General features: G+C 40.2%; 1 protein-coding gene across 8 annotated transcripts in view; it reads right to left on the bottom strand.

Annotated features, from left to right (window-relative positions):
• The window catches only part of LOC117142623 (polypyrimidine tract-binding protein 1), a 125,345-nt gene that overhangs the window by 80,604 nt on the left and 22,642 nt on the right, over positions 1–22,099 (bottom strand). For 7 of the 8 annotated variants that reach the window (XR_004459568.1, XM_033306719.1, XM_033306718.1 and 4 more), the window contains one exon: positions 20,425–20,523. Coding sequence is in view for 6 of the 8 variants with exons in the window: in XM_033306719.1 (XP_033162610.1) it covers positions 20,425–20,514 (90 nt within the window). In the remaining 2 variants the exon portion in view is untranslated. Of the gene's footprint in view, positions 1–20,424; positions 20,524–22,099 lie in introns of those variants that run through there. The other variant, XM_033306723.1, reaches the window with a different exon arrangement.

The raw sequence follows: 22,099 nt of genomic DNA on the forward strand, positions 1-22,099 counted from the left end.
GAGCCGGCCAACGACCAACCTACAGGAGAAGCAGTCAAGTAAAGCAGCTCCCTGTGAAGTTGACTTGGCAATTCAAGTGCGCCAAGGTAGCGAACGAGGATCGCACTAGAAACACATTGGAGTATTGGTACAGTAATGGTCGAAATGTTACATACCCTTCTTGAGTTACTTAAACTTACACAGTTATGTTATAACTTACATGTTGCTAATTAAAAATTAAGTATACTGCTTTTTTAAAACTCGGCTTCAAGCTTAAGTCGTGCAACACGCCAACTGCAAGCCCTTGTTTCCAAGGTATAAACTGAAACAACCAACAGCTCTTGGGACCGCAGACGACATTCAGGTGCAAGTCGAATGTTTTTGGAGAGAAATATGCGGTAACAGCATTTACTATCCCCAGTCCCACCCCAAGACCAACTTTAAGTTGCACCTTCGGTCCGCAAAGGAAGCCAAGCGAATCTGGCGACTTACCAGCAGAAGAGAAGAATGAAAGACCGAAGGAACGAGGTAAGATGGAGTCAGCCAACGAACCAGCAACTAAATGCACGAAACAGTCAACTTGCCACATTTTAATTCACTCGAATATTTCTTCTGCCCCAAGTATTATCTTGGCTGGTCGCTTGCTTGTTCTTGCGCACTGAACATTTTCTGAGAAGATTTCCTCAAATATTTAATTTCCAATATTTTTCAAAAACGCGAGTTCAATTTTGAATTTTCGACTACGCTCGGTATCTATAATTTACACAGGGGATTTTCAATGCAACACTTCGAATTATTGATTAATTAAATAAATTGTATACGTTTTTCCTGAGTGCAATAAATGGTAGAAACGGCATAACTGCATGAGGCTCAACACAGACAGAGAGGATGATATAGCTGTAGACAGAGACGCAGCAAGTTGCAAGAGATGCTTCGCTTTGGCTTCTACTTCTCGTGGCTTCCTTTTGAGCTTAACTTGGCTCACGGCATTCTTTCCACAGCGGCTCTTGGCCATAATTCGCTACTGGTATGTGTCGCCTCTATGGTGGCCCGCCCCACTTCGTATCACGCTATAGCTCCTTCCAACCACATGGCAATAGAATTATAGTGAGCCGGGGCTGTCACTTGGTTTGTTTTAACTCAAATTTATGTTGCCGAAAGCCAGCAGCTGGAATATGCAACTTGAGTGGTGGAATTCCCTGGAGAACACAATTTATTCAGCGATCTTTTTCCCTCGCCTATAATTATTATTTATTCTGCACCTTCCGGCTTCGAATTGATAACCAACAAATCGATTCTCAAGTGCTACTCCGTCCTTAAAATCTATACTTCTTTCAATAGTTTAGTAGAATAGTCCTGTGGGCTATTGACCATGAACTTGGTCGTCTAAGACATATATTTTATGTTATTTGCAATAAAATATTATGGTGCCTTTTTATGGACTCACTATTAATAAAATAAACTGTTTACTTGGAGTAACCTCATTTCACTCATTGACCTAACGCAAGTGCATATATACTGTTTCGATTTCCACATCAAGCCCAGACTTAAGCCAAAACCAATGAAATCTCTCATGAACGCCTTTTATCAGGGCAACAGTGAAACATTTTCAATAACGAAATTCCAGCTAAAAAAAGGGCTTAAATACAGCATCAGCCAAACGAGAAACCTGATATAAACAGTGATGAAGCAAGGAAGGTGCACAGAGAACAAAAAGCTACACCTTTACAAATTCTAATTATTTATGGTGTATTTATATACAAGTTTTCCTTACATTAAATTAAGAAAAGAAAATCTTTGTTTATAATAACATTTACATACAAATATTTCAAATATTCAGATATTGCCCAGTGCAGATAAAGCGCATGAAGTTTCAACGCAGCCGCAATTATATTTGGACCGCAAATGAAACAAGTTTGGCAACTTTGGCAACGACAGGCATTTTGCACCGCTGTGGCGAAGAAACGGTGGAATCACGAGGCGAAATAAGAGAGAGAGCCGCATGAAAGAGGAAGGGAGTTACCATTGCATCAGCCACCACAACAGCTACATCATCATCATGACCGTGAACAGCAGAGTCTGAGGATTTAAGCAGACTGCATATCTGAGATTCCAGTACCTGTATGTGAGCGTGGCGAAAAGTCTGGAAAACATTTTGCAATTGCATCAATTGAAGCAGGGCAGCCAGGCCGTCCATTAGTCCGAGTGCTTTGGCTATTATCGCCAGCCAGAGTGACGCTAATGGCGCGCAGAGAGCTCGTTATGATTTGCGAACGAGTCCTGGTCCAAGAGGCAAGGCAAAAAGTCCTGCCCTGGCCGCTTAATGAAGCATAATCTCATTGTAACCACTTACAACCAATAAGGACAACAACAAGCCAAGTTCGCTAAGCGGATTGGGTCGAGAATCAGCCCGCCAAGCTTAAGGAGGCCAAAAGGAATCCAGGCGTGGGCGACAACTACTTGGCATATCCTGGCACACTGACTGACTGAATGACCACTCACCCAATATAGCGCCACCCACATCGAGTAGGACTTTTTATGTTTATTTACCTCTCCACTTGTGCCGTTTTTTCCTGAGTCCTTACTCACGGGTATTGATGTCGCCCGAGCTTTTCATTAGCGTGATTTCGGAAGAAAGCATTATGTTTGCCACTTGACAGAAGTATTTCATTTCACTTTGCCACTCCCCAATTTTTTCTACAGTCTTCAAAAGAAGACTTGTTACATGCCTAATTTAAGACAAGTGTGAGCTTCAGGCTGAATGAATAGCACTGAAAGCTGCGTAAGCAGATTTGGATTAATCACTGAAGAGTCCTTCAAAAAGATGACACTGATACCAAAATACACATCAAACGAATTTTTATTCTATTGTTACGATTATTTTAACATCAATAGGTGGAACAAAATCCTACAAAATGTAGACAACCCATAGTAGCTTTAGAATACTATTTAAGGTTAACTTATCAAAACTAAAGGAGGTTTAAGAAAGGTTTGTAGGCAAAAATGAAATGGAATTTTCCCTAGAAATGTGACGAACAAGTTGAGGTCAAGGGGAGTGCACTAATAAATGTCCTTTATCCCTTTAGCAATATTTAGTAAACATGATATAAATTTTACAATTTTCTTAAGGTAAAGAATCTTACATATACAATCTAAATATATTCAGATTACCCCCATCATTGAGTACAAAAGCCGGTATGCAGTCAAAAGTCGTTATGAGAAATAATTTGGTAACTGAAATCAAGAAGGTGCAGCAGATAGACAGTGCCAAGGAGCGGAGCTAACAATGGAAAATACAATAAGGAGCTGGATCCGTAGCCGAGTTTACCTTTGCCGACCTTCGCGTAGCAGCTAAAAAAGAATGCCGTTGGGGCGAAGGGGTAGCCCTGATTGGATGGAATTATATGGCCAAGACCATGGCTGCATTCTTTTGGTTTCACTTTTTAAACTCTGATTTATTGTGCTTACGATTTCTGAGTGTACAGTCAGTGCATTTAAGCTTTAGTTTAAATGAAACTAACGGCTAATGAGCTGCAATGTTCAGAAAAACTTTTCCAAACAATGAATTTATATGAAGGAAATGGCTACAAACGCTGTGCCCTGGCTTTAAGCCGGTTACACAGTTACAACAGGAGTATATGAAGCCAGTCCAACAGACAATGAAAATAAAGGCCAAGCCAGGATTTTGGTTTCCAGCCAGCAGTTTTCAGTCGTTCGAAGTCGGCAAATAGATAAGCAACCTCCATTCTCACGGAATCGGACAAAAGCTTGTCAAAAGGCGAATTGAGAAAAGGCTAGCGAAGGTAAGAGATTGATTTTGTCTCCATACTACGCAAAACTATACCTATAGCTATAGAGGCTCAATGTTTTAATTTTAAAGGTTCGTCTCTGCCAACTCTTTAGATTGAGGAAAGGAAAATAAAAGTGGAGAAGATGTCTAAAGCCAGTTTGGCAACTGCCACTGCAATAATTTTCTTACTCGTTTTTCTGCAATTTTTTGTGTGTTTATTTCGTCGATAGCGCGTCATTTAAGGGCTTCAAGGCCAAGGTTTAACGAGCCAGACGAAGACAAAAACAGAAAGAAAAAAGAAACAGAAACCGATCGCAATCGAGCCAAAAGACAAGTGCGGGGCGGAGAAATGTGGCTGGTTTGCTCAGGCACGGAGCCAAGTTCCAAGCTCCGAGCTTCATGGGACACAAGCACTTGGCACACAAACAGAGAAGCAACAGGAAGAAGTGGCATGCCGCACGATTCCATGCATAATAAATGCGCAACTGGTGTGCGAGGAAACCGGTTTTAGGAAACTCGCACCGAATTGGGAATACCACCCAACTGTTATACTTGAGGGGGGACGGCTTAGCTGACAGGAAGCTCGAAGGGGAAAAGATCCAACGTATGCCAACAGTCTGCGAAAAGGATGTAGGGGCGAGACTGTTAAGTCCATAAAGCTTTTGGCTGTTGATTAACAGCCGTAGAAGAGTGGCATCGTCAGATGACCAACTTCCGGCGGCAAATCAGCGCAGCAGACGGCACAGCAAGAACTGATGCGCAATTTTACTTTTTATGCGTGCGAAAAATACTTAAATTTTTAATATTTAACCCGTTATAAACTTGTTCTAAAAGTTCAAAATAGTTTTGAATAATAATTTATAAATTTGAAAAATGAGTGTTTTAAATGTTTTCGCTCAGTGAGAAGATTCGCTGGCTGACTGGGCATTTAAATGACCTCGCAAGAATGCAGATTCTAACGTAGCCATTCTTGGCTGTCTAGCAGCAGGCCCGACCAACAGCCTGTGGATAAGAGTCGCTAGACTAGTCTAACCACTAGCGGCTCTGGAGACCACGAAGAGTACGTTGACCATTTTGGCCACAAAAACTACAACACACTTTGACTGATCGCTGTTGGTCATGGGAAAAGTTACAACACTTGTCTCGTCGCATAGCGTAAAATTTCTTATGTATTGCAAATAAATTTGTTGCGAAAAGCGCACACTAAAATGCCGTGCGCGTAAACTGGTTAGAAACAGGGACCCAGTTTGATATGATTTTCGAATTTAGTTTGCATCCTTGTGCCCAGCACTTTGAAATTGAATTCAAGATCACATTATTCAACATAACTAGCAAGGTTCACATTCACATTGTTCTTTAGAACAGCGTACATTGATCCCAATGAAGTTGGCAGCAGCGCAATTTTTTCACTAGACGCATTCCCACATGGTGCTCTATGGCCAAAACAATTGCCGCGCGTTATGTCGGTGCATTCAAATTTCAAAGTCAAACATCAGCATGCTGCCGCTTCCAAAAACAAAAGACAAACAGAACGCCGCGCCGACTCTTTTTTTGCCTTCGGCCAAGTTCAAGCAGCAAAGTCAGCAATCAAGTCCAATGCGAATGGTATGTGCGATACCCTCCTGTACTCTCCTGCGGTTGCAATAAAAACCAGTTTGAGACTGCATTTTTCAGTTCTCATGTGCTCCTGGGGCAGCCACAAAAGCATTTAAGCAAAAGTACTCTGCTGCCTGTTTTGTGTTGTGCATGTGGTCGATATGAAATTTATGTCGCTTGAAAGCCATTTTTCTTAGGCATTTTAATGGAAAAAGGGCTAACTCATTATTGTTGCGTTGAATCATTGAATCTAAAATCCTCTTTGCCCGAACATGCTAGTATCGAAGTTCTTAAAATATGCCAAACTTTGTGCGTAATAAACGGATCAACAAAGTAATAAGACAAACTTTCGCATAATAAAAAAGTAATGAATTTGCCAAAAGTTCAGGGGGTACAAAAAATTTAGCTGGCAGTCCTTCTAATGAAAATAGATTCGCTATTCGCCTTTTTCGCACTTCGCATATAATAAATAATAATTTATCATAATTTGCTGCACTGATTTATATAGGAATCTTTAAACACACTCGCACAGGGGCTGCGCAAACAACAGTACTTACCTGAAACGAGAGGAATAACGTCACAATTTAATCAGCAACTTTAAATAAAAGATCAAATGTAATTTAAATGAAATTTCCATTTATATATCATGCATTAAAATATCGCATGCTGTGGAAACAGGAGATGGGTGGTGGCACAACCAAGTGGCAGCACCAGAGCTCCTCAATTATTAATGCGTTTTTGTTCATTGCATACTTTTGGGCTGCCAGTGAGAAGTCAGCTCACAAACACAGCCAAACAAGCGCAGAAGAGAGTATTTGACAGTGAGAGCCAAAACTTTGATTTGTTGAACACACAGTCGGGGGCATTCGGTTAGCAAAACAGCAATACTTGTACTACTTTTTAAAAACGCATATCAGAATAGCATCATATCTCAATATCTCACCATTTCTATTCGCATCCCTCAAATGTGTGCTATCGTGTGCATTTGTGTTTTAAATTTCTCCACCACCACCAGCTCTATTTATAACTGCCACTCTGAGTTAATTCGTCGTCGTCTTCATGCCACTTGGCATGAGTTTCACATTTCAATTTGTGCGTACCCCAGACCCGACCATCCCACCGCCACTTCCGCAGTCCATGTAACCTCCTAATGTCTTGGGTGTTTTAGCAAACAAATTACTTTTAATTTTCAGTGACTTTGATTTTTGGCAGTGTTTTCTGCAGGCTCGTGTTGTTGTCACTGCCGCCAGGCATTCTCCCACCCACCTCCGACCCGCCACCACACTTTACTCCACCACGAAGACACTGACTAGGCATCTTCATTATCATCGGTTTTAGTGGGCTCATTCGCCACGGCTTTTTATTTCACTTCTGCACTTGTCACTGTTTCTTTGATTTTCTTTTTGTTGTTTCTGTCCTTGCATACATACACACGTGAAGAAAGGAGCTGGTGTTCGAAAATGAAAAGACAAAGGAAATGGTGGGAAGGAGGGAGAGGGAGAAGGCAAGCAAAAGTGACTTTTGAGTGACAAATTGTTTTCAAATTTTGACTGGGGCTGCGCTTATTTGTGTTAATGGCATAAATTTGCATAAAAGCATTAACTGTTTATTTGCTTTACCGCTCTTTCCCGCTCTTACTTCTTCATTACCACCCCTTTGTGCAAATTTGCAAATTGGCCAGAAAAAGAAACAAGGGAACAATTCAAATCACATTTTTAGACTCTTATTTCCGGATTTTCCTCCATTCTCGGGTTTGCCTTGGATTTTGCTCATATGAGCATCGCTTGAAAGCGAAAGTGAATTTTCGTTGATTGCGGGGAGTGAAAAGAATGGGAAGACAAGGAGGGGAAAAAGGGGATTTCACCTTGCAAGTTATTGAGTGCCTGTTTTTCCCCTCGAGGTCCAAATGTAATTTCGTGCTCGTATTTATTTATTAAAGCCCCCGAAAAAGGAAAACAGCCTCCTGATTGAATTGTGACAAATTCTCTTCCTCCTGCGAAGGGCAGGCAAGAATGCAAATTAAAATAAGTAAAATTACGGGAGGGTGGAAAGAAGGCAAAACACACATGCATACAAAATTACCACTAAGCGTCCTTTCCTTTTTTCAGAATTTTACGCAATATTGGAAGACCTACAGGGGATAGGGTGTAGGAAGTGAAAATAGTGATTTAATGATTTTAAAGATTAGAAAGAGGCTTAGAAGGCTTGCACGTTTTATTGAAGGACCGGGAATAGCGGAGCTTTAAAAAAAACGGATAAAGTCGATAATGGGCATTAACAAAGATTAGCGGTCGTAATACTTTGTGGCTAAAATTTCTTTAGAACCGGACGCAAAATAAAAAAAAAAATACCAAAAACAAAAATGACAGCCTTTTTAACTTCCGCAGTCTGTTTCTTAATTATATGCGAAGAAATGTTTAACAAGGCCGTGAAATAGGCTTACATTTTCTTTCACGCAAAGGACTAAGCCCAGTTTATTTTCGGTTGGCTTATAAAAAAAAGAAAAAAGAAAAAAGTATATTACGAAACCTGAGAAACCAGAACAGAAAAAAAGATCCGCCAAGTCTGACTGGGGAATTTTAACACTTTTCCTTCACGTTGCAGGCGGGCCAACAACTTTCGGCCCACCACTTTGCCACGGAAAAGTATTCCTTTCGCGTCCTCATCTCCCTGTCGCTCTCATGAGAAATGCACGAATACCAAAATAGGTTGAGGAGTGTTAATTTCAAGGAGCCACTACTCTACCTCTCATCTGCTCATCTATCCTTTACCAGAGATAATCGCAATTTCGGTCGGACTGCGTGATATTCATTTCGAATCATTTAACTTTCAATTCACTTTTTAAAAATAAACTTCGACTGCACTCTCTGCGCGTGGACGTTGTGTCAAACCCAAAATTATCGGGCTGACATCAACTAATTTGACTAATTAACAGATCAATAACATTTTACTAAACAACTCCCAAATTGCCCAATTAGCTATCAAACGTTTTAGGTGCGAAAAGTAGAAACATGTAGTCGCAAATCAGTTATTGTAGGCCAATGGCAATCATACTTTTCTCATGAATTAGAAAGAATAATGGGTATCATATTTAATTAAGTAGTGAGTAAAAAATTGACCATTTTTGAGTTTGATGCTACGAAAATCAACTATATGGATGTTTTTTTTTTTTTTTTTTTTTTTTTAATTTTTCTTCCTTCAAGGGAGTATCTATTTACAGCTCTGCGTGACTGGCACACAAGGGTGACAGGGTCGGCAGGTCAGACACACGCTGTTGCATTTGTGGTCGCATTGCACGAAAGTTAAATGTGCCATATAATTTGCTACTTGTGCATATTCTGGTGCCGTTAGGAATCCATCTAAAGTCGGGAAGGCCAAACCACAGCTAGCTCAAATCCCACGTGGCTGACTGTCTTGTATTTATTTTGGAGACTTTGTAAACTTGTTGAAGGCGTGGCACGCCTAGACGCCCACTTCAATAGCACAGTGTGCGTCTTTTTGACGCACAGTATGCACGTGAGCGTGGCCCGTAGTTGTTGCTGTCATTGTCACGTATGAAGTGCCATCGACTGACACAAATGAAGTGGCAGCTATTAGCTTTAAAGCGAACCGGCAACGATGTTGCTTTCCAGGCATAAGTATACCCTTACACGCACACAGCCGTCAAGTGGGCTAGGGTTCAAGTGTGTTTTTGGGAGGTGTAAACTGTAAGCTATTGGTCGCGCTGCTGATAATCTCAAAATCTAATTAAATCAGAATATAAGTTGGTTATAAGCCGGAATTTCGAAAGGTACATCTCAAAAATTCAATGACATAAAACGGATAATTAGGAACTAAATTATGGGAAGACAAAATTAAGATAGTTATGATTGTTTGTTTCTGTGAAGGTACTCTCACTTATGTTAAGCGTTGGCCTCATCTTCCCACGGAGTATTAACTTTTTGACTTTTACTTTGACTGTGACAAGAGCTGCTGAGCTTTAAAGGCACCTCTCTAAATTTCTTCCTCTCGTCTTTTATGTTAGTAAATTAGCTTAACTAATACATCAAGGGTGTTTCAGTCATCGCTGATCCTTCAGCTCCTTCTGTTGGTGCTGCTGCATAATTTAACAACATTTTTCTGCCACTTTTATTCAATTTACACCCCGTATATCTTGGGTCCCTCAGTCAATGAAGATTTTCCTTCTCGAGGCATTCTTGTCTTTGGTTGAGTCCCATGAAAAAGGGCTAACCGACTGGCGTGTTTGACGCCATAAAAAATTGACTTAAATGGTAATTTACTTGCAGTTGGATTCGGTAATCTTTGCTTTTTCCCTTCTGCTCCCTTTCACCTAGACAAATCTGCTCTGCTGTGTACTGGTGTCTTCCGTCACATTGTGCTTTGCTTGCTCAAGAATTCCTTTTGAAAAATTGAATGCCTGGCATGCTGGACTAACACGAATCCATCCAGCAAGCCCCCATGATTGTTTATCCACGCAATTGTGTCCCACCCTTCGTTCCTTCCAATTCCTGTGTGTGCTCGTGCATTTGTCTCTGCTGCCATGAACACCAATGGGATTTTACTGCTTATCTCATTTTCTGCATATTTTATCAAAAACAAGATGATGTATACATATTTCACGCTCAGTGAGCGGATAGTCGCTCCCTAAGAATTTAATTGTAATTTAGACTGCCTACTGACAGCTGAAGATTGTCGCTGTTTTTTATACTTTGGATTTCTGAATTAATGGGAGTACTTTTGCGAGCAAAATCAAACCCATGTGGTTGGATTTAGATTCTTAAAAAATAAAATTGGGACTATATATTATAGCCTTATGAAAATTAAGGCCTCCATTGAGGCACCCGCATTCCAAAATCCGATTAAAATTATTTTGGCCACAACTCCACACAGGAGCAAAACTCAACTTAGCTCTTACACACGCAAGGGAAGCTTCACTTTATGTACACATGTATGTGAATGAAAATCACTTAAGCGCACAATCTGTCAGCCATATGACCAATTAAAAGTTTTAGCCCTAATACGCTTCATTTGATAAAGTTAGCCGAACAGAGAAAGAAGCAAAATTGAAGGAGTGTTCTCCAATAGAGGAATTAAAGTAAGAAAGAACAACTTTGAGGGACATAAAAAATACAAGAGAGTGAAAAATAAAAACTTTGAAAGGCATCTAAAAAGACCTGGGCAAGCAAGTTTCGTAGCTTATTGAAATTTATTGAGATTTATACATAATCTGTGCGGCGTCTGAAGGAAACTTTCACCCAGCTGTCAATCACAGTGCAGGCCACCTCCTCCGTGATATTGCCCACCTCCCCCCAGAAACCATCATCCTCTAGTGACCAATAAAAGCGACAGGCACAAAACATTTGATGAAATGCCGAGAAGACGAGGTCGTCATCTGTCCAGGAAATAAGCGCCAATTATGCCACCAGCAAATGCGTTGTGACTCAGGTTTGGTTTCAGTTTTTCGCAGCAGGAAGCCGGGTACGGCCATCAGCTGGTTGGCCTGTTAGCGTCCCAAGAATTCATTTCGTTTCGCTTCTTCCAATTTCAATTTCAATTTGCTGCATGCTGAAATGGCCATGTCGCCGTCCCCATCTCCTATTCAATCCTCATCTTTATCCCCTTGGAAGGAATCCCCAAACCGCTTTCTTTGGCTCTTGTCCCAAAAGCGTTCCAGCACTGAACTAACCGATGGATATCTATATATCAATCCGTCCTGAAAATCAACTTTTGCTAGGTTTTAGTTCAAAAATGTTGTATGATATTATTTGAGTAGAACTCCGCTGTCTAATAATAACCATCTAAAAAATACTTGATTTCTTCACACCTTAAAAGATCCATTAAAAACTTTTTAATTATTCCGATTACATTTTCCAGTGTACGGGACTGCTCCATATTTTTTTGCGGGTGTACACCGATGCGGGGAAGTATCTGCTTGACCAAGCGCACACAGAACGCCGGAGAAGGTCCCGTGGGTGGGAGTGGGGTTGTATCATTTTGTACGCACTTCCGCTGGCTCGTAAAGGGATTTTCCTGTATCTTGCATCCGGCCGGCTACTGCTCCTTCTGCTGAAGCTCAAGCTCCGTTTGGTCCTTCCTATCCTCTGCGTCTGTTGCTGTCTGTCATCTTGCGCCAATGGGTCATCCATCTCCCGGTTCACCCCCGATCCGCAGGCCGCAAATGTTTTATTTATGTGTGGACAACTACGTCGATGGCGGCAAAGTTTTACTTAAATATGCGTGGCCGAGGGGTTTGGGAATCTGCAGACGGCGTAGCAGGCAGGTGTGTTCGCCCCCATCGTTTCGGAAGGCATGTGTGATTTCAGCCTTTGATTGAGTGGTGCTTTTCCAAATCCGCAAAATAGATTTCCCAATTGACACATTTTTATCTTTTGGTCTTTTTTACCTTGGCCTGATTTTTCTGGCACGTTCGCTTTGTTCCTGGTTAATAAGATTTTAATATTTATACTAGCATTTGTCTTTCTGACAGTTGAAGAAATCAAGTGAAATAAATTTAATTAACTTTTATTTACTCCTTAGCGGAAAACGACTTTATATAAGAAAACCGCCCAAATTTTGAAGGGCTTGAAGTATAATAACGTCGACCTGCCCAGGCGTTTATTCATGTATATTACTTCGCGCCCAAAACACGCCTTCTACTTTTGCTTTATTTGCGTTGTTGATTGTCAACATCAATTATTTAACTTTGGCCTAAAAACTCCTCGAAGCCTTCGACCGTTCCCCGCCCACTCTTTTCTGATCCTTCCGTGGGTCTATTTAAAAACAGTCAACTAAGCGCACATAAAACTTATCACGCCTGAATTTGTCAGCACAAAAGCCAACGCACGAAAAGAACCCAAAGCAACCCTTTTTTCGACTCTTAAGCATCCTTTTTCATCTGTCTCCCATTTTTTCGGTTGCCAGTTAGTTGGAAAATTTGCCGCGGCTTCGATGCTTCGCACTTCATTTTTTGTTTGTCTTGTTGAATGCTAAATGCAAATGTTTTGCATACTTCATGCCGTTTCTACGTTTTTTTACACGCTACGGTGGGGTTGGGTCTTAAGAGTTGCAGGGTGGTTTTGGTGGTTTTGCACGAGAAAGGGTGATGGTAGCCACTTATAACAAATTGCGCGAGCTTGGCAACAAAAGAAGCACCCCTTTAGAAGCCGGAAAATAGGCGAGAAAACTGGTTGCAAAAAAGGAACGAAAACAAATTTACTCTCACTCATTTCCCGCTATTCAAAAAGTTTACATACAATGCACAATAAGTATTACGGTGAAAATCTGCAACCAAAGAAAGAGATGGAAGCATCTTTTCGTATGCTTTTTAAGTTTATGTATTCAAGTATGTTCAAGTATTTCACGCCATCCTCAGTCTAAAACCTCTGAGATATATAGGAGTTGGTTGCATGCAATTCATTCTCTTTTTTTTTGCAATGCAATTTATTCTTTTTTTTTTTTTTTTTTTAATTTCAAAAGTTTTCGACTCCAAACTTTGAAGGGCGTTTTGAGTAATTAGGCAATTATACAATTGTGGTTGTGCGTACCCAGGCTATAAATTATATCAATTTCCAAGAATATTGAGCTCTAGCCTAGTTTCTCCAACCAAGGATAATATAACTTTATGGCCAAAGCACAACCAGCTCTGCAATAATCCTCTCATTGGTGCCCGCAGATCCTGCACTGCGATGGAATGCAAAAACAACAAAAGCAACCAAATCAAGCAAATAGAGCTTTATAAACTTGCCTGTGCTATTGAAGCAATTTGGCACATTAAATAATTTCAAATATATACTAAATAGAAAGTAACATTTTTTTTGTGTGTAGCCTGCCTGCGCGCCAAGTGTGTGAGCTGTCATGAGGTTTTATTAGAAATTGTTATCGCAGAGCATGTTGCAGCTTTGCCTGATGCTGCCGCGGCTTTGGCACTGCACTCGCTGCATCGACCCAGAGCGCTTAAGTTTTGATTTTTATCTGCCTGGGATGCAGCTCCTGCTACCACCCGACCAACCGCCGGCTGAAAAGCCCAGCTTATTGCCCCATTTGCTATTTGCTTTCGACGGCTGCGACGGAGACGGCTTTGGCCACAAGTGCTTTGTTATCTGCGGAATTAAAAAACGTCGCCATATTGCCGGGCGGAGGAGCGGATGTTTCTCCTGCTTCTTTGAGTGCACTTTTAGTGCCATAATTCAGAAATCGTTCCAGCGGCTGCTGCAAGTGGTGCGGTATTGAATACCCACGAGTTCGGCCCTCTTTTATTATTGCAATGTAAATACAAATTTATATTGGCGTCGTAAAGGTAAAAAAAGGCCAAGCAAAACAGAACCTTAGGCGCAGATCCTTAAGTGCACATATTTACGGCATTTGGAAAGCCCACGCAGATATGGGTAAATCTCCAGCGGACGCAATCGCATTTCCAATGTCAATATTTGAGTTTGCTTTCTATGTGAAAGCCAATCCTGGCTGTGGTTTTTGCTGCTGTGTTTGCGTTCTTTTTATGATTTTGGATTTTACGTGTGGTATTACGAATCTGACAAAGCCGGATTATGAGAAGATAAGGAAGGGTGAAAAATACACGAGAAACTAAACAGCAGCCTTCGTAACACCTATTTATATTATCGACTACACTTTTATATTATCAATGGAACAAATAATAAGACCAAGAATGCTTTAATATGTTATCTTATTTATTCATATTTAGCTTTCTAAGCAGCGTTGTGGCTTTGGCTTGAATAGCCCAATCAGCGTTGAGGAATGGTCATAAACACAAAGGATTTGCAGAATAATCTACCCTGCCAGACATGAGAAATGCATTGACTATTCCACTCGCCATAAACATTATAATACTCTTCAACCTACTTCTCAGACGCCCAAAAGTTTACATGGAAATATGTGCACGTAAGTCGAGTAAAAATTTTATACCACCACAGGGCACCTAAGATGTGTAATAAAGAGAATTCTAAAGACGCCGCCAAAACCAAATCATAAACCAGAATAATAATTACCCAGGACCGGAAGAGCTCACTCTACAGTAAGGGCTGGCAAGGCAAGTAAATTTATTGATGTGTCTGCGCCTAGAACTCTCTACATACTCAAAGCCCGAAGGTCGCGTTGAGCCCTGGCAGCCATAAAAAGTTCACATAATAATGTCAAATGAGTTACAACAGAAGCCAGCGAGGGATTGGAAAAGGGTAAGGTTTTTGGTAAGAAACCGCGTAGCCGCACTTCCCCCTGATGATTGTGTTACGGATGACATCTTTGCGGTAGATTTCGGTTTTTATTACAAATTTATAGGCACACATGCAAAAATCGCAGGCAAGGTGTTGGTGTCCACACAAAATAAAAAAAATCCTCCAGGACTGAAAAAAGTTTCGCTTTCAATAGAAAAGTTTTTTGCAAATTTCATAATGCTTATTTGGTCAGTCAGACAGACAGTGTGTTTGCTCTGCCTCAACACTTTGCTTGCCGAAAGTTTGGCGGCCCTTCCCGTTGTTTGTGTTTCAGTCTCAGTCGGTGTGCTTGTCTTTCCAGTTTTTGGCCAGCAAGTTTCCATTGCTCCTTCGGCGGGCACACCTGCAGACAAGGACAACAAAGGATCTGGAGACCTGGCAACGGTACCGACGACACTTAAGCTCATCTAATGCATGTGTCCGTTTGTGTTTGTTGTGTCCACATTCGACAGCATCGAAGGAGTTGGGACGCGTCCTTTTCGGTCTGCCTTGATTCAGCAGGGAAGCAATCTTTCGCACACGGCGTGAAAATCGCGAAAATAAATATTGAACTGTAAAGCCAAAGTAAACAGGAAAATGTTGCCAAGGATGTGTACCGTCGTTACCACGGGGGCTGTTAAGGGTTAAAGCCGCTTTCCTCTGTCGCACCTGTGCCCGGTAAGACCTGCTTTGACTATGCTCCCCCGCCGGCACTAAGTGTCCCACAGTAATTGGCTTGTTTGTAGAAGGTTTTTCAAGTTTCAATCGGCCAATGGAAAATTTTTTAGAACAGTTCAAACTTTTATTACGATTTACATAAGTAATCAATGACAACAAACATGTGGTGAAAATATAACTATTTATAGTATAAGATCTTACTTATTATATCCGTTACTTGTAAAATAAAGGGAAATTAAAAGGTAGAAGGAAGCGTTTTCGACCCTAAAAAGTATTTACAAAGTATATATATATTCTTAACCAGACGAGTCTATATTATCGGGTCTATCTTCTCGTAAATCAAGCTGTACGATACACGCCAGCGCCCCTCGGTCGGTTGGACGACCCTTACTACACTCCAAATTTCCAAAAGAAATTATAAAAGTATTCAAGTAGTATAGAACCCTTTATAAATTTTAATTAAATATTGTTGTCGTAGATATTAAAACTCCAATTGAGGAGGTCGTGAAATCACACAAGAAAAACAATCGTGTTCTAAGACACCGAACTACAGTAAGAGAAGAAGTAGCCGCGTCTATGGAAAACCCGATAGTGTGTTTTCTAACGCACTAATTGATATTAATGTTTATCCCATTTCAGTTGTCAGACACATGAATTCGAAAAGCAAAAAGGTACACTAAAAAAATTTGTGTGAATAAACCTTTTTTTTCGCGCCAACCAGTTTTAATTTAATATCGAAAACTATGAATCAAACATCTTAACACAAAAAACAATTTCATTATCATCTACAATATTATTACTTTACATATATATAATACATTTCTAGTCATCCTTAAATAATAACAACTTTGTCTTGCGTTCGTTTTCTACCAAGTTTACCAATCCCACAAACGACATGGCACTTATTAAAGGTTACCCCCATTTTGTAAAGCTCACTCCCCCACCCTTTCCTTACAAGTTGGGTGCCGAAATAGTTTGGACACGCACAAAAGCGCGCTTCACAAAGTAATATAAATAATAATGCCCTGTGCTCCCTGGGTCCGTAAACGAGGGAATAATTAGTCTTTGCTGTTAGCCTTTGTTGTTACGCCGGGTCTAATGGCCCGACGCAATTTTGATTTTAAAAGATGGTCATGCGTGCATGTCTAATGTGCCAGGGTTCTCAAGATCCGGTAAATTGGCCGCACTTCCACTCTACGCCTGTGTGCTCGCAATTCCTCTGAATAGCTATAATCCTTAACGCTTATAAAGGAACCAAGAAACAAAACGAGCAACTGAGTAAAGAATCAAACCGTCAGCTAAGGACAACAAAGGACGATGTCCTTGGTGGATTAGGGTGTACCTTAGGACTTGAGAAGTGTAAGGGTATATTCAAATTTAGAAGAACAAAAAAAGGGAATTAATTATAATTCAACGTGCTTTTAGAATCGAAAATAACTAATACAATTTATATGCTATATTTTCGTCTATATAAATAACCGCTAAAATAAACAGGGTAATAAATTGTCGAGTTCGCCTTAATTTTTGCATGCGGCTACGGATGGATTTGGGATTACTCCAACGCGAACCAACTGAATATTCAACCATAGCCTTATAATTTCTTGAAAAGATGTTTTACCTTTTGTTGTTCTTGATTCTTACGCATCGCAGAAAGGCAAATATTAAGTGCCATGAGAACATGGGGAGGCCGAAACTACAGGCTGCTCTTTCATGATTTTTTTCTGGTTTTTATGAATTACAATAATAAAGAAAACGCATATAAAAAGTTAAGGCAAGGGAGCCAGCCAAATAAAATCATAAAAATTACAAAAGTATGCAGAAAAAATGGAAAGAAGAACCGGGGGCAGACAACTCACGAATGCGTTCAAGAAAAATCACCGTAATAAAGCCAAGCGTCTGAGGTCTTCCCTGTGTCTCAGTATGTATGTTGCAAATAAAACAATTTGAGTGGAAATAAAAAATAAAACAACATTTGCCCGTGATGGGTTAAGCAGAGAACGCCCGAAAATAAAAGTAAGGTGCAATGTACATCTGGATTCTCAGGCAGGCGAACATTACCGAACAAACAATGCGTCCTCGTCGAGGAATAAAGCACGTCTTAAATTAATAATAAGCAGCATAAGAAAAACAAATACCAGTATCCTCAGACGAAGATGAACTAAGGGAGATAAAGGTGGTCGAAAAGAGAGAACTTACAAAAGCACTTGAAAAAAAACGTGAACCTGAAAACCACCACAATAATTATTACACAACACGTGCAGCGATCTTTATACTTTCAAGAAAGTATTTGGTATTTTGATTTAAGCATTACAGAAGGAAATGCTTATATTATTGTTATGTTAGTTAAGCTGAAATGTTATAATTTACTTGTCCTTATGTATATAAGTATATGCATTGATTCAGTGCAACCATTTCGGTTCTGTCAGTGGGTAGAAGTGAAATGTATAGGGGTGCTGGCATCATCATCTGCCTCCCACTTGGCAAAGGGAATTTTTGAGCACACCTGAGTGGGCTGGACAAGCGGATGACGGAATTCCTTAAGCTTTAAGGCCTTCGAGACAACAATGTTTATGCGATCTAATCCGAAACTAAATTACTTGTGAAAACATTTGTCCAAAATATTTTTTGGCTTGCTTATACCTTCCCTAGACCACAGCGTTCTTACGAAAGGAATATAATATGGAAATTACAAAAATATTAGATTTTTCCCGTGATCTGTAGGTTCTAACAGTGTAGAATTAAATTTGAAAGTATAACTGGTCACGTTAAAATAAGTTCCCGGATTCATCACAAAATAAAGAATTATAAACTAAATTAAATACTTAAAAAGGAACTGCAGAAGAAAATACAGATCACCCCTCACGATGAACCCTATAAAAACCAGACTTTTTCATTGTCTTCTGTATTTCTTTGTTATTAAATATTATATTTCCGGCCCCACCTTTACATGGCAATTTTTAACGCCCTTTTTATGACCAATGAAACTGCCCCTAGCCAGCCTAACCAACCCAAACAGTCCCTTTGGATCCACCGCCCCGCATGATTTATGCTGCGCGGTCAAGTGTAAGTTCTACCGCCGGCACCTTGGGGCAGGAAATTGGGTTTAACAGCAGCAGTCAGCGGGACCTGGCAGCTCGTTTAATTTCAGTCGATTTTTTTTACCGTCCACCGTTTTATTAAAAAAAAATGTTTCGTCCCTACAGTTTTGTTGCCTTTTTATGGACTGGTTATCAGTGGACTACTTTGCGTGTTGCGATTTGCCCTAATTAGTCGCGTCGGCAGATCAGGATATTTGCCGCACTGAGCCGGGAGGGTATGGGTTCAGCTCATAATTGCGGATGTCTGTCAGCAGTTAAGCTCCAGTGGAGTTTTTCTTTTTCAGTGTTTATAAAAATCGCGATTTATAGGCTGCTCGTTAGCCTTTGAACTGATGATGATGGGTAATGTATAAATATATATACAGATATATATAAAGGGACACTGGGTAATTGTTATACCCGTTACTCGTGGAGTAAAAGAGTATACTAGATTCGTTGAAAAGTATTCATCAAGCAGAAGGAAGCGTTTTCGACCATATAAAGTATATATATTCATGAACAGGATCAGGTCGATCTGACCCTGTCCGCCTGTATGTTTGTCCGTATAAACGTCGAAATCTAAGGAACTACAAAAGCTAAAGATATTTTGATATATTTGTATTAGTCTTTCGAACAAAAACTGCCTCGACCACTCTCTAACGTCCTAAAACCGCCCTAATTTTTGAAAATTTGTTGGATATTTTTCAATAATTTTATTATTCCAAAACACTTTTTACTTTCAATAACCGCACAGGATTTTCTCATTTTATTGACCAATATCCCAAAAAAAAAAAATAAGAAATTTCGATTCTTTTACTTGTTAGTCGGATAGGATATTCAAATTTCGAATACAGTTATGGGGTCCGATTTGCATATAGAGTTACATGTTTTCCTGCGTTCGCGAGCGAAAATATTTAAATTTTGTTGTATGCTTATATGCAGATGAAAATAAGTTTTCGCCCAATTAGATATGCCAACTTCATCACATTCCGAAAGAAACCTCATACAGTAAATTCACACAAAGGACCTCTATCCTCCGAAGTGACCATCTTTGTTAATTTGTCTTTGGGAGATAAAATTAAATTTTTTATAAAGGGTGCAAGGGTTTAAAAGACAACGGTAACGGTAAATTTAAAAAAAGATCAGCTGAGTAGGATTCAAACAGAAATTAAAACCTCATTTTTATTGGTAAAGCACATTTTTTATTCTGTTTACTACCCCCCACGCAACCAACTCGCATACCCTCTGAGGGGTGCCCCCGCTAACGAGCGCCCATTATGCAAACAATAAGCACAGCGTCCTCTTCTGATAACAAACCACAGACAAACGAACGTACAAAAATATCCCTCCTGGGACGAAGAAATATTGGGCATACGACACGCATCCTGCGAGTGGCTTTCATTCAAAAATAGATTTATGTGTAGCATTTAAGCGAGACAAAAAAAGTAAATAAAAAGCAAAAGAGCACAGGAAGGACACCCAAACAATATCAAGAAAAATGTTCAACAGCATTTATCAAACGTGACGCAATCCGTGGGAATGTTTAAAACTCTTTCTCCTTTTTCCCGCATCTAAATCTGCTTGACATCATTATTCTTCAGCAGAAACAAACAATGTGAAGTGCATTTCGGTATCATTAAAATGTGATCACTTCGAATTAAAGCACACTCAAATGGGGGCGGGAGGGAGCTGGCTGACGGGACGCCATCTTGGGGCAACAACAGTTTGATTTAGTGCCGCACATTATTTCACGTAAATATCTGTTCTGGGTCTATACAGCGTGTGTGTTTTGCAATAATGTCAACAATAGACTTGGCTCTTTGACATGTGTGGGTTCGCCGAGTATGTGTGCTCCAGTTCGTTGGCTACATTTACATTTTAGCATTTTGCCCCACTTGTTGACTTTCTGCAATAGAGTTCCAGCAGATTTGCATGATTTTCGCATTTATGCGCTTAATTTACTATTTATTAATGGAAAGCATACAAATGTTTAAGTAGAGGTCCCCGGAAGGCAAAGGAAATGGAAAGGAAAGCAGGAAGTGCGGACGAGAGAATATTGCCGGCATGTTTAATGTAATGTGAGATTGGATAAACTTACCTTAACTCCAATATTAACCGGTTCAAATTCTGATTTGTGTAATGAAGGAATTGGCATTTGCAATTGCATGGGAATGGGGCAGGACATCATGGTCGCTACCTGTGAATGTAAATAGAAATAGACATGTTTGTTGTTAGTCGGATTGAAGGATACTGAGTGTAAATAAAAGGATTAAAAATATATAACAGCTTGTCTGTTTGTGATTATTCTAATCTCTTTGGTTAGACTTACTTTCGGTAGTGGCTCAAGTCCCTGTAAAAACAATGACCATAAGGTACGCTGCAAATCAAGCGAATCAATGAAAAAGCTGTTGCAGCTTTCCTTCAGGCACTTAAACTTTGACCCCCCCACCACACCCGTTTTTTCCAACGCTGGGGCATTGCAATTTTTCGCCCTTTTCAATTTCACGCGTTTTCATGGCAGCCAGCACGAGAATTACCCACTGCACATTCTTGTTCCCTTACTCTTACACAGGCACACACACATAAAAGCGAAGACCGCATTGAATTGCATTCGAAAACAGGACGAGGGGCGTAAGGAGGCATGACCATCGTTTCATTTGGCGCCCATCATCATTGTCATTTCCGCTTTTGCGTAACGATGTCAACGTTTTTGATGGCTTCATTTCGTTGCGCTGCATTTCTTTTTGGTTTTTCGTTTCGGGCGCCAAATAAATCATAGCGTAGTCTCCCGATTCACCCTTTCTACGTCCTGCACTCAACCCATAAAAACTTTTGAAAGAAAAAGGCAGCGAAATAAAAAGCGCTACGAACTACTCAGTACGAAATTGGGAGTAAATGGAATGAAACATCCATACACAGGAAAAAAATATTATTTATTACTTATACTTTTGCTGAGAGGACAAAGTGATTTGAAGACGACAATAGGCTCAGTTTCTTTCAGTGTAAAGCAAAACGGTAAAAATTAAAATAGCATGACAAAGTGGCACATATTGTCAAAACTTTTGCTTCGGAGTATTGGAATAAATGTGTTTTGGTAAAAAGAGGACAGAGAAGAAAGTTATAAAAATTGTTGCAAGCGCACTAGTCCGACAATATCTCCATTTCCTGCTTAGCTTTTAAGGCGTATTTATGCATCTGACCAGAAATCCATGACTACAAGATCAGTGGTTCTCTGCTCCGAATTCTTAAAAACTGTTGGGCAAACAAATGAAGTATTTCATTTCACTTGCCAGCAAAGTGGCACCCCTTTGTCGACGCATCTTGGGCGGTCCAGACAATTATCCCATGCGTGTTTGCCTATTCAACAGTCAATGACTTGTCAGCGGCATCGATTACCGAAAAAACGCAACATAGCAAAACTATTTATATCTCACTTTTCCTTGTCCCACCTGTGGCCCTATTCCTGGCTTTTAAAGCCTTTATTGTCAGCCGCCTGTCAGTTTGTTTACGCATTATACAGTAAATTGCTCTAAGTGCTACAAAAGTGACATTTACATGGCCAGCTCGACGAACTAATTAAGAGATTTTCCGCCTTACATATTTCTTGTTCCGCAACTCGGTTTACCCTATAGTTGCATTTGCAGCCGTCATTATCAAAAGTAGTGCGAAAGTGCAACGGAGCGTGGCTAGTCTAGCATTTTAATGAAGACAACAAAAGGAAATTGACGTTGGCTGACTGACTTTTCAACATTGTAGACTGATTTTTATGTTGA

Source organism: Drosophila mauritiana, chromosome 3R (assembly GCF_004382145.1).
Source record: "Drosophila mauritiana strain mau12 chromosome 3R, ASM438214v1, whole genome shotgun sequence".
NCBI classification, from domain to species: domain Eukaryota; kingdom Metazoa; phylum Arthropoda; class Insecta; order Diptera; family Drosophilidae; genus Drosophila; species Drosophila mauritiana.